The sequence below is a fragment of the Eublepharis macularius genome, chromosome 16 (genome assembly GCF_028583425.1).
Source record: "Eublepharis macularius isolate TG4126 chromosome 16, MPM_Emac_v1.0, whole genome shotgun sequence".
NCBI classification, from domain to species: domain Eukaryota; kingdom Metazoa; phylum Chordata; class Lepidosauria; order Squamata; family Eublepharidae; genus Eublepharis; species Eublepharis macularius.
The window spans coordinates 37,348,195-37,360,841 of record NC_072805.1 but is presented as its reverse complement, the minus strand read 5'-3'; the positions used below and the strand labels follow the sequence as shown (position 1 = coordinate 37,360,841).

Here is a 12,647-nt window from a genome sequence, read left to right as displayed (position 1 = left end):
CCACTGCACCAGGCTTTCCCTGGGCTGACCAGCTTTACGCTTTGTCAGTGAATCTGTCTTCTCCTTAGCCCGTTAGATGACATTGTTATGAAGAGGATCCGTTGCAGCCGGCCTAAAACTTTAAAGCAAACCTAGAAGGAAATACCAACAAACATGGACTTGCTTCTAAGAGTTGTGCACTTTGGGCTGGTTTTTCTTCTTTCTTTCAGTTTCCAGGCTTGTATCCCTTTTTCTGTTGCAAGGATGCCCACCTGCAATAAAAAGAAAAATATTGGGGTTGACTGTTATAAAGCAAGCTGTGGTCTTGCTGGGAAGAAGAAAAGTCGATAGGGCAATGGAAACGGAAACCAGTTAAATGTTCGAAGCCTTCATTGGAAGCTAACTTCATGGCATGATGGGAGAACAGCCACTGCTTTTTGTCTAGTAGCACCTTTAAGACTAACCAGCTTATTTGTAGCATAAGCTTTTGAGAACCACAGCTCTCTTCATCAGATGCATGATGAAGAGAGCTGTGGTTCTTGAAAGCTTATGCTACAAATAAGTTTGTTAGTCTTAAAGGTGCTGCTGGACTCTTTACTATATTGCAACTACAGACTAACACGGCTAACTCCTCTGGATCTGTGATTTTTGTCTGGCACTAGTTGTTTGCTGTGATGTGCTGTTTGAATTAGCTTTGCCAGGATAGTGCCTGCATGCGCCTGATCAGTTGCATAAGCTTGAATAGGCTTTTGTAACAGGTGCAAGGTTAGGGGAGTGGGGAAATCGGGGATGGGGCAGACATACAAATTAACAGATACTTTTCCCATGGATCCTCCCCACTACTTACTGGAGAAGGATCCTGGATCCTGTAAAAAGGACCTGTGGATCAGCTGCGAGGTGGTGCATTCCCTTTCCTCCTCGGTCCTCTTCTATCAGTGTGTGCTATCCTCCCTTTCCCAGTTGGTTTTCTTCTTCTGTGTGAGTGTGAGATCCCGCCATGAGAGTTTATATTCCACACCTTCCACCCTTGTGTGGGTGTGTGGGTGTGCTTGGTTCCACCCTTCTGGCAGCCATTTTGTAGTGGCACCCACCACCCTCTCTCAAAATTCCGGAGGTTTCTGCAGGCTCGGAAAGGTTGGGGGCCTCTGCTCCACCCTTGCTTTTGAGTAATTATGACTGGACAGGCTGAGCCTATATATATAGATTCCCTGCTGATCACAGTGTACAAGGTGTTGGTTGCAATGTGGTTGTTGGGGTCTGGGGGGTCGAGTAGGCCTGTTCAGTCCTCATTTCCCACCAAAAGTTGGCTCGGTTTAATCTGAACCATGAGTGCATCAGGCTTAGTATGCTCATTCCATGGTAAATCACAAGCAACCATATAAACTAGGAGTATTTCAGCCTTGAGATGTGTACCAGCTTCAAATCTGCTCTGATCCTAAAATCTTTCCTCCTCTGAACAGCTAGGGAGGTTCAGAGCTTTTCTTTGCCTCTCGATCAGTGTATCACTTTTTTTATTTTTGCCAATACACATGCAACTTCCAGAAAAGTCAAAACCCAGTATGGTATAGCTTACTCAAATGTCAGACCGTGACTTCGATTAGACCACGAATCCTCCTCATTGGGTGATGTGACATAATTAATTTCTGCCCTCTGTAATTCAAAGAATTCTAAGAGGCCGATGATAAAAATAAATGTAAAGACATTTTTTTTATTGTTAAGATACAGCTGAAGCATTTATCAAAGGGACCAGCCTAAATGATAAAACATTAACTTTAAAATCTACAGCCAATACCTGTGACAGCCTAATCTGCTTCATTTGTTGTCTTTGTCAAACAGTGCCGTAGAAATAGCAAATAATTGTGCTTTACTGCTTGCACAGATTAACTTCTCACCTTTATAGGTATCATAATCTTGCACGATCATGGCTGCTTGCAAATCAAAGATCAGCAAACATTACTGTTCCCCCCTTTCTTTTTCCTCCCTATTCTGCAGTCACGGTCTTAAAAAGTTCTTCTCTTGTCGAGGAATTGCAATTGCAGTCGAGTATTTCTGGAAGCGTGGCCACCGAAGGATTACTGTGTTTGTCCCGCAGTGGCGAACAAAGCGGGACCCTTCCATCACAGGTAAGGCAAAAATGGGACATTTCTCATCATCAAAAGATGGCACCGCTGAATGGGAGCCTATGAATTGGTTCCGCTAGAAGAGGTGCTTTCTTCCAGAGGAAGGAGCTTTTCCTTGATGCCAAGGCCATTTCCACACACATTGAATAATACACTTTCAATACACTTTAGAAATAGTTTGGAAGTGGATTTTTTGTTTCTAATTTCTAATCTGGCATTTCTAATCTGGCATTCTGTACCATGGGAGGGCAATTCTTATATTCATTCTTCATTGGGCTGTGGTAGGACTGGAAGTAAATCTCCTCTTTTAGATTAAATCTTAATAGTTCTATGCACAAAGAACCCTCGGTGTTCAGAAACTCGCTGTGTAACTGATAGATACGGGACCATCGAATTTACTAAGAGAAGAAGTGATAACGGTAACACAATCCCAGCATTCCACAGCATTGCATCTATCACGAACAGTTAAAAGCCTGCCTGTTCTTGTAAGAGTACTGTTTTATTCTTTTTTTACCCCTCTTTTAACCTAGAACAGCACTTCTTGACCCAGCTCCAGGATGTTGGTATTTTGGCCCTCACCCCTGCAAGGGTTGTATTGGGAGCCAGGATTGCTTCTCATGATGATCGGTAGGTAAAGGCAAAGGTGGTCCCCCATGCAAGCACCGAGTCATTACTGACCCATGGGGGGACGTCGCATCACGACGTTTTCTTGGCAGACTTTTTACGGGGTGGTTTGCCATTGCCTTCCCCAGTCATCATTTTACTGACCTCGGAAAGATGGAAGGCTGAGTCAACCTTGAGCTGGCCACCTGAACCTGGCTTCCGCCGGGATCAAACTCAGGTCGTGAGCAGAGCTCGGGCTGCAGTACTACATCTTATCACTCTGCGCCACGGGGCTCGGTAATGGACCATTTAATTACATTTTTCTCTGGCTTCTGGCTGCTCGTTGGAGAGATCCTTTTATCAAGAGGGAAACTAGACGCCCAGCTTTCACCTTGGTGAAAAGGTTCTCTGTTTGGGGTCTTCAGATACGTTGTCCTGAATGGGCCAGTTAACACACATTGGTTGGGTTTTGCAGAAGTGCTTCTTACCAGTGGAAGGAGACTTCCCCCGATGCAAGATTGCATCAGGAGAAGGCTCCTTCGGCCAGAGGAAACTTCTTCTGCTACTGGAACAGATCCACATAATCTAACACACGCCAACTTCCTTGTACGTGTTAATAATCCACCACCAGTAAAAATTTCATGTTGTCCTGCAGCACTCCAAAGATTTTCAGTGGAGTTGGTTCTTGCACTTGGCTCTGAGTTGCAGAACATTGTTCAGTCGGATAGTACATGCATCTGTGTGCATTAGCCAAACGGCAAAGGAAAACGCATGTTGTTGTGTAGTGATGGAGCATAAACCTTTCAGCTTTCACCAGTACTGTCTATAAACCTAGCGCAGGCAGCACCATGTATGTGTTTGGCTCTGCATTGTACACGTCACAAAAAGTATTGCTTTTGTTGGGTATAAAAATATAGCCCCAAGCACCACCATTGCTGTCTTACCTAATTTAAGAATTTATGACCCGCTGCCCCATAGGGGGCGTGCCAGGTTCTCCTTGCTAGGGGTGCTCTGTGGCTTCAGGTGGGCCACACAGCCAGGACTCTCTTGTTGGGCCTGCGCCTGGCATGCTGCTCGGTTGCAGCCTCTGGAGCAGGCTTCGGTCAGAAACTGGTTCAGAGCAAGCTCCTTTTGATCCCCATTGGGGAGAAAAGCAGGATATAATGAATTAAATACGTTTCTTTTAACACACATCTCAGGTTTTTGCTACATCTTGCTGAGAAAACTGAAGGGGTGATCGTTACCAATGATAATCTGAGAGAGTTTGTGGATGAATCAACATCCTGGAGGGAAATTATTCAAAAGAGGTAAGTTGCACGGATTTTTTTAAATTTTATTTTATTTTTACAAATTGTGTGAAGGGGCAGAAATGGCTTCCTTGGTGATCTTAATATATTTTCAAAATTTAAGATAAATTTAAGGGTAGAATATCAAAAGGGATCAGTGAGGTCTTCTTGAGTCTATTTAATCAGTTAATTAATTGGTTTTATATTCTGTTCGCCCCACAAGCGGTCTCAGAGCAGATTACAGCCAGAGGATGTAAAATCGAGCAGGGTAGCATAAAAATATAAAAACAGTATAAAATTGATTTCAACAGCAGGGCATGTAAGTCCTTAAAAGCTATAAAATCTTTGCTGCGGCCAAACTGTAGATGATGCTAACTTGCACCTAATTTTCCCTCAGCAAGTGAGTGTATACACTCGTAGAATGCATCCAGAGGCTGCAAAGGGTAATGGTAGGGGTATTGCAAATAAAAATTGCCTCCTTCCGATCTGCTTTTCCCCCTGCAAGATAAAAGAGATAGGTAAGATGTGCCCTAAGCAAGATAGTTATCTCCCTTCAGTCAGCCTCTCTGTTGTGTTCAGTTCAAAGGGAAATGCCAGTCAGATGGTTCCAGCACAGACTGCAGTCCCTGAATACTATCAGCCTTGACAGGGTAAAGGGAATACTAACATTCCCATGCCTGTGTGTGGTCTTCAGTCCTATCTGTAAACATAAATTGTAGCTTCAGGCTCAGCAAGCACTTCTTGGTAGACCTAATTCCTCAGTCTGCCTTAATTATTTGAAGACTAGAAACGATGCCCGTTGTGTGAACAAAGACAACAGGCTCTAGAGAATGGATTCGGCGGGCCCCCTCCCTGCAGCTAGTGGCCTCTGAGGCCAGGCCCTGCCCTTGCCCTGTAGGGCCGCCTCGCCCTCCCAAGGCCCTGCAGCGGCTGCCAAGATGAGGAGTTTCAGAGATTAACACACACAGCGATGCAGACTTTCGTGCGCTTCCCTCTGCTCGCCTCCCCCTCTGGCTGGCTCCCTTCCTCCTCCCCATTTGTGCTCCCTCTGCCTTTGGGCGTAGTGGTAAGAGCCCTTCTCCTTGTAGTCCCCGATGATCGGCTGGGCTGACAGTGATGGGCAGGGTGCTGCCATGGCAACACAGCAGTGACACCTGGTAGGCCAATAGAAAAGTGAAACAAAATGCTTTGGTGCTGTACTCACTGTGGATTTAGGGGAAAGCCTGTTCTCAGGAGCGATCATTCTACTTTGCGACCTGTCATTCCAGTCCAAGAACACTCCTGCTACTCCCAGGGGCTGCCATTCCATTGTGGGGCCTGTCACTCCAGTCCAAGAACGCTTCTGCTACTACCAGTCCCAGAGTAGTCTATCTGGGCCCAGAGACCTCTATGGAAAATCCATTCCACGTTTTCTTTGCAACTGTTTTTGTGCTGCAACGTTTTTCAGTGGAGCTCATGCAAGTAAATTGGCGTTCTGAGCTCCCATTTTCTCTAATGGGCCTTCAAGCCTCTCCTGTTCTTTTCAGCGGGCAGTCCTGTCATTCCTTTTTGGTACATGCCCCGCTGACCTCTCCTGATGGCCTCTCTGTGTGCCTCTTTCGGAAGCCGCACCAGGTCTCCCCCCCCCCCCCGCCCAGCTTCAGCAAGCCTCACCAAGGCGCCAGGCCTTCCTGCTGCTGCGCTGGGCCTTTCCGGGCTTGTGGAGGCTCCAAGGAGGTGGTGGGGAGGGCAAACCCGCTCGCTTCTAATCCCTGCGTGCTGCGCATGTGCAGGGGTAAAAAGTGAGTTGTCGGCAACACAGTTTGGCTTTTATGTCTTAGGATGTTGGTGTGTTCCTTTGGGTTGGTGGGGGGGGGCGCTTCTTAACTGTTCGGCTTCGGGCAACAAGTGGGAGAGAAGTGAACGGGCTTGGAAAGGTGGCAAGGTGAGCTTTTATCAGGGCTTATCTGAGCTCTCTTTTCAGGGAGCTAACAAGTATGTCCAAGGATTCTCTTTGCCTGCCCTGCCTGCCCTAGGTTGGAACGGAGGAGAGGGCTTCACTGATGGTTCCTTGCCAGCTGGATCCAGTACTGAGAGAGGGTGGGGGGAGAGCCAGTTACGGTGGCGTTTTGGTCACAAGTCCCTGGCTTAGAATATAAATCTAAGTGCTGCTTTTGCTACTGTTCTCCCTTCCTTATCCCTTTGCCTTTGTTGCAGGCTGCTCCAGTACACTTTTGTCGGGGACATCTTTATGGTTCCTGATGATCCAATGGGGCGGAAAGGACCGGGATTAGAAAGCTTCCTTCAAGATGAACCCCGTGTCAGGTGTGGAGTTTTCTTATACGAAGCTGTGACTTTTAAAACACTAGCTGGTTAAAAAAACAACAACAACAGTAGCCTTAATGTATAAAACAGCAAGCAATCGTAGTGCGTTTAACCGGCTGTCACTGTTGTTTACTTTGTAACATTTGACTAGCAGGGTGTAGTGTACCCATTCTCTTTCAGCTGTTTCTCATTACAGTATTGTGAGAGGGTTTTTTCCCCAGCACTTCAAGAAAAATTAGTTATGGTTTCTTTTGCTTTTACCACTTTTGCATGTGCACGCAACCACAAACCCTGCCTTTTAGGGCGAAATGTAGTTGGGACAGCCATTGCAAGGCTGAAAGGTTTATGATGTAAATTGCAAAGAAGGCAGTGGCTCCGAATTCGTGGTTTTGCAGCAGGGTATGTTTACCTTCCGTTGCCGCAGCTGGCTTACCGTCATCAGAGAGTGTGTGTGTGTGTGTTTTTTTAAAACTGGGTCATAACTTTGTGATAAACATGTCAAGTGCCTTGGTCACTTGGTCCTCTGAAGTTTAGTGGTTTCCTCATCAGTGTGGCAGATCTCAAGGTATCATGAGGGCACAACAGAGACACAGTTTCACAAAGAGCTAATCAGTTGGTGTCTCTGACCTAGGGAAGTTAGGTTGATTAACTGTGGAGGGCACCACAACAAAATCTGTCTCTCTCTCTGCCTTCCTGGGTGGATCCACTCTTTGTAAAACAATGCCTGATCTGAAAGTTACAAAGGTTCAACTTTTGTATTGGTTTGTGGCATTTGAAGGGAAGGAAACTCTTTATCATTGATTTTTCTAAACTCTTGAAATTCAGTTGGACATCCCACGATATTGAAATAATAAACAGTGTGCACCTTTCCACATGTTGGTAACATATCAAGACTTTTTGAATGACTGAAATTTGAATCCGAAGTGACTGAGTGATACTAATAATCTGAGGAAAGTCCCCTCCCTTTTCCTCAGTGCTGTGACATTGTGGCTCTTCAGAGCTTGGCATGGCTTCCTCGGGACCCAGCCCTGAACACCGGTAGTTAAAGTGCAGCTGGCCAGATTGCTGAGGTCTGGAATGGAATGAGCAAGAGGCCAGTAGCATAGCCTTGAACCTCAGGGCTACAACAGAGGAAGGATTCTGCATACATGTTTGACATCTCCTCCTTTATACCCTATAAAAAAGTGGAATTATGGCATGCAGCCTTCACCCTTACTTTTATCTCTCCGTTCTAGAATCTGGGGCTCCATCTCCTTACAGCTTAAAGTATTTTGAGTTTGTGATTAAGATCAGAGGAAAAGCACTTTCTTTGATGCTGTTTAATCCTCCTGCCAGGAATCTGTACTCTCAAAGTAGAGTCTCTTGTACTGTGTGGGAGTGGGGGAAGAATTAGGGTCAGGGGAATGCCTGCTTCATGGCTCACATGCACCAACCCTTATCTCCTCTCCAGGGTACTATACACTTAATAGCTCGACCATTCTTTTGTGTTACACTTACACAATAATATTGCTCTGCATGTTTGGGAAGTCCGGTGATTTAAACTGAGCCCTCTGCCTTAACTGAGTGGTTTTGCTTTGATGGTCTCCTGCCTATTAGTGCTCAAAGTATTCGTGTTCATATTTGTTAGGAATGAAATTGATTGAAATACACTTCTCTGCTACAATTTCTGATATGTTTTTAAAGGCTTGTTTTTATATTGCAAAATAGTAACAAGTCCAGTAGCTCCTTTAAGACTAACCAATTAACCAGCTTCATCAGAGAGCTGTGATTTTCAAAAGCTTAGGCTACAATAAAGTTGGTTAGTCTTAAAGGTGCTACTGGACTCTTTACTATTTTGCAGCTACAGATTAACACGGCTAACGCCTCTGGATTTTTATATTGCAACATTGTTTTAATTGTAAGCCGCCTGGAATCCAGGCAGCATAGAAATATCCTAAATATATAATAAATAAATATGGAGGAGATACATAAGGTAATTTACCTTGGGTCTGTAATCTAGAAAAGGGCAGGAGAGAAATGAAATAGGCTGTTAAGTAGAGTGTCAAAGACTGTAACTGGTTAGTCAAGTGTGAGTTGAGTGAAGATTGTGTTTAAAGCAACAATATATCAGTGTACCGATTATTTAATAATTGGGTCTTACTGGTGTCGGTGCTAAGAGGAAAAAACATAAAAAGCCCAGCCAGCAAGGGGGAAATTGTGGCTAGATTCGCTGCCGGGGGCCTAAGTGTAGCACAGATATCATCAGCAAATTCTCGTAGTAATTTAGACCTATTAAGAACATAAGAACATAAGAACATAAGCAAAGCCATGTTGGATCAGGCCAGTGGCCTATCCAGTCCAACATTCTGTCACACACAGTGGCTAGAAATCCAGTGCCATCTAAAGGACTGTCAGTGAGGCCAGGACACCAGAAGCCCTCCCACTGCCTTCCTTCCAGCACCAAGACAACAGAGCACCACCTCCCCACAAAGAGAATACCATCTATCTCCTGTGGCTAATAGCCACTGATGGACCTCTGCTCCATATATTTGTCCAGTCCCCTCTTGAAGCTGGCAATGCTTGTAGCTGCCACCACCTCCTGTGGCAACGAATTCCATGTGTTTATCACCCTTTGTGTAAAGTAGTATTTTCTTCTATCTGTTCTAACCCGACTGCTCAATAATTTCATAGAGTGCCCACGAGTTCTTGTATTGTGAGAAAGGGAGAAAAACACATCTTTCTCGACCTTCTCTAACCCGTGCATTATCTTGTAAACCTCTATCATGTCTCCCCTCAGTCGTCTTTTCTCCAGGCTAAAGAGCCCCAAGCGCCTCAATCTTTCCTCATAGGGAAAGTGTTCCAACCCTTTAATCATTTTAGTTGCCCTTCTCTGTACTTTTTCCAGTGCTATGATATCTTTTTTAAGGTGTGGCGACCAGAACTAAGGCCAGAATTAAGGTGAATAGGATAATCTTAAATGTGGCATCCACTGGTACAGGGCCCTGTTGCAGATTTAAAATCGAGGTGGGGCAGAGTTCATTGCATTGGCCAAACGGTTGGCAAATCTGGGTGGACACCTGCACGCTCGCTCAAGCGACAGCGAAAGCACAATGGTGTTAAATCCTTTGCAGCAAATGAAATGAGGTTAAAACGTCAGCAAGGCTGCAAAGCAGAAGCGGTACTTTTTATGTCCGGACTGCACATACGTTGCATACATGTTAAGAGCCACTTCGGAGGCTTTGTTGCATGAGTCTTTGAGGTGAAATGGGTGGCTGTAAGGGACAAGACCACTTCTGTAGCGTGGCGCCTCATTTGTGGGGCACTCGACCATCACCAGCTGCCTTGTGCCTTCTTTCTTAAGTGGACCGTTTACTGGTTTTAATACAGTTCTCCCAAGACCTTTAAACACATGTGAAAAAACAAAATCATGACTTCAAGTCAGAGTTGACTTACGGCGACCCCTGTTGGGATTCTCAAGGCGGGAGACTAACAGAGGTGGTTTGCCATTGCCTGCCTCTGCAGCCCTTGTTTTCGTTGGAGGTATCCAATTACTAACCAAGGCCAGCCCTGCTTGGCTTCTGAGATCTGATAAGATCTGATAAGATCGGGCTCACCTGGGCTATCCAGGTCAATTTAACACAAGTAATCATCTTCTAAGAGAAAATTACTTTTGTGCTTTATCCCCTATTGACATCTCCTGGTCAACTGTGTGCTTTTATTTCTGTGCACCTCCTTGACAGCCTTACTACAATAAAGCAGTATGAAAGTTCTGTCGAACCACAGTGGTGCAGGTCCGCTTGTCTGAACATTGGATCAAGCTTATAAATATGTTGGGAGGGGAGGACTTTGGATTCCCTTGTCTTTGTAGACAGTTGTTTGAAGGCTCTTAAATCCAGTGTTATTCCTTGTGTTCTGCAGGGGCGTCCCGTCGCATGCTGGCCCGGCAAGCAGAGGACTTCCTGCTTCTGGGACATCCCACTTCCTGATGCAGCCCAATGGCAGCGAACCGTTGGCAAGCAGCTCATTGTCCGGCCTCTTGCCTGCCTCCTCTCCGTTCCCGTCGCCACCCCTGCCTATCGCGGCCCTTCCCCCACACCCAAGATCTGCTGCAGAAACAAACCACTTAAAAGAAGCCTTGAAAAAAATATTCCCTACCTCTGAGCAGAGGGCAAAGATCGGGGAGATACTTGCTCAGCATCCTCACATGAGAGACATGAATGCGCTGTCTGCCCTGGTGCTCGACTTAGGATGACGGAGCCCAACTGAGAACCCTCCAGTTTGCAGTTTGGATTGTTAATATAAAGATGGTTCTAAGCTGGTGCCAGGCCATCTGTGAATAGTCAGAGCTTAATCCTTTTGTATAAAACAATTGCAGATATCCAAAGGATATGCAGATGCCAGCTTCTCCTTTTTTCCCTCCCCTCGTTTGTTTAAATTATATTGCTTTTATGAATTTGTATTGATGAGGTGTTTTGAAAGAGCGCGGTTCTTTATTTCTGACTGGCTTGCAGTCGTTTACTGTTGCAGTCCTCAGTTGCCTGCGAAAGAATTAGATCTGAGTGCCACTCAAAAGTGAGCTCACAACTGCAGTTCAAATAAAAGGGGCTGTAGTAGAGGCTTGCTCCCGTTGTTGGGTAAAACTGCCTGATACAGCAGGTGATACCGGATGACTCATCCGTGAGAGAATGAGGGCAGCGAAGCACATTCTGGCGTCCTGATGGTAAGTGCCCAAAGGCTCCACTTTAAGCTAAAAAATCTATTACCTGTGAGGTCCCATTCCCATTGGCTGAACTTCTGCGATGTAACAATGCAGAAACACAGTTCAAAGGAGATGCAGTGGTCATGGAGTGTTGTCAAGTGAGTGTTGTGTATTAGGGTGGACCTTTAGTCTGACTGGGGATATGAGAGCTTCTGTTGCTACATTCTTTGCTAGTTATCCATTTTTAAAATGGTAGGAGAAAACTTTTGGGGCTACACTGATACTTCCAGCTTACCCCACCAAAGTTGCTGTATGGAAACTGTGAAAAGTGTACGGGCCCAGAGCACAGGGTTCTTCTCTCCCATTGCTGCCCCAAGGCGTTCCAGTTGTTTCATTGGACTGAGATCATATGGCCCTTCTTTAATATGGATTCCAGTGATGGGAGTTTCATGTTTGGATTAATTTGGGGGAGTGTATATCTGCAAACAGGCTCACAACTGGATGTAGAAATTATGTGGGATGGGGGAGCAGAATCACACACGCAGCATATTTAAACAGGCCTTAAATTAAGATATCGATTATGACTCTAAAAGAGGGCATCTGTCATCAAACCACGTCCCAGTACACTTTGCCCAGTGGATACAATTTACTGATATGCTACCATATACACAGCTAAAACGAGTGAAATTTCTGAGCGGCCAACTCTGTCTTCCATGCATGGGCTGAATTCTTGGAGGAAAAGTAGGCTTTTAACTGGGGGGGGGGGGGAGCAAAATGACTTTGCAAGGAAACCGTTTCCCACCCCTTCCTTCCCGGGGTCTTTTGCTGTGCTCCCTCTACCACTCCAAACAGCGCAGAATACGCCTCTTGCAGGAGTTTTATCTCCTCAGGAATTCCCCTGCGCTCCAAGAATGACACAGAGATAAACTAGTCTGTTTAACCACAGAAGTGCCTAGCAGCTGCTTCTGTTTATTTCCCCACGCTCTCTGAAGGAAAAGAATTTGTGCAAACCCCCCCCCCCCCAAAAGCACCACACTGAATATATTAGACGGTACCAGCATCTGAGGAATTTTGCTGGTGTTTGTGTACAAAAGCCGCTGTGCGGAGATCTCAGCTACTGAATTAGTTAATCAAGAAACTATGGTTAATGGTGAAATATGTCAGCTAAGCCTAATGGTCCTTGAATGAAGCGTGGGGGGCGGGGGGAGCTGTCAACACCGACAGTCTGCACTCAGCAAAGGTGGGCCAGCTTCAGCTGCGTGTGGTCTACTGCTCCTGGGTCTGCTGCACTTCTCATTTACAAAGCGAGTGTGTATTCTGACTATGTTGAAGCTACGACAGATGTGGCTTAAGTAAGCCTTCTTGCTTAGGAGAATAAGCAACTCGCTTGGAAAGAATTGTACCAAACAGAACTGGTTAAGAGCAAAAGTAACGCCTCCTGGACTGATCAGATGGGTATTCGTAGCCAGTCCAAGTAGTCTTAATTCCAAAACAGCTGTTTGCTTTGGAATTAAGGCCATTTGTGACCTTATTGGCTAGGAATGCCCATTTATCTCTCCCCCCCCCCCACATTAATGTGAGACCTTTTGTACAACGACCTGACAACAACAATAACAACAACATTCAATTTATATACCGCCCTTCAGGATGACTTAACGCCCACAGAGCAGTTTTACA

At 45.5% G+C, this 12,647-nt stretch overlaps 1 protein-coding gene across 1 annotated transcript in view; it reads left to right on the top strand.

The window, feature by feature from the left end:
- The window catches only part of N4BP1 (NEDD4 binding protein 1), a 34,422-nt gene extending 23,694 nt beyond the window's left edge, over positions 1 to 10,728 (top strand). The window contains exons 3-7 of the mRNA XM_055000609.1: positions 1,972 to 2,102; positions 2,630 to 2,726; positions 3,902 to 4,009; positions 6,185 to 6,292; positions 10,190 to 10,728. Coding sequence (XP_054856584.1) covers positions 1,972 to 2,102; positions 2,630 to 2,726; positions 3,902 to 4,009; positions 6,185 to 6,292; positions 10,190 to 10,523 — 778 coding nt within the window. The 3' untranslated portion in view covers positions 10,524 to 10,728. The remainder of the gene's footprint in view (positions 1 to 1,971; positions 2,103 to 2,629; positions 2,727 to 3,901; positions 4,010 to 6,184; positions 6,293 to 10,189) is intronic.
- The last annotated feature ends 1,919 nt before the right edge of the window (positions 10,729 to 12,647 follow it).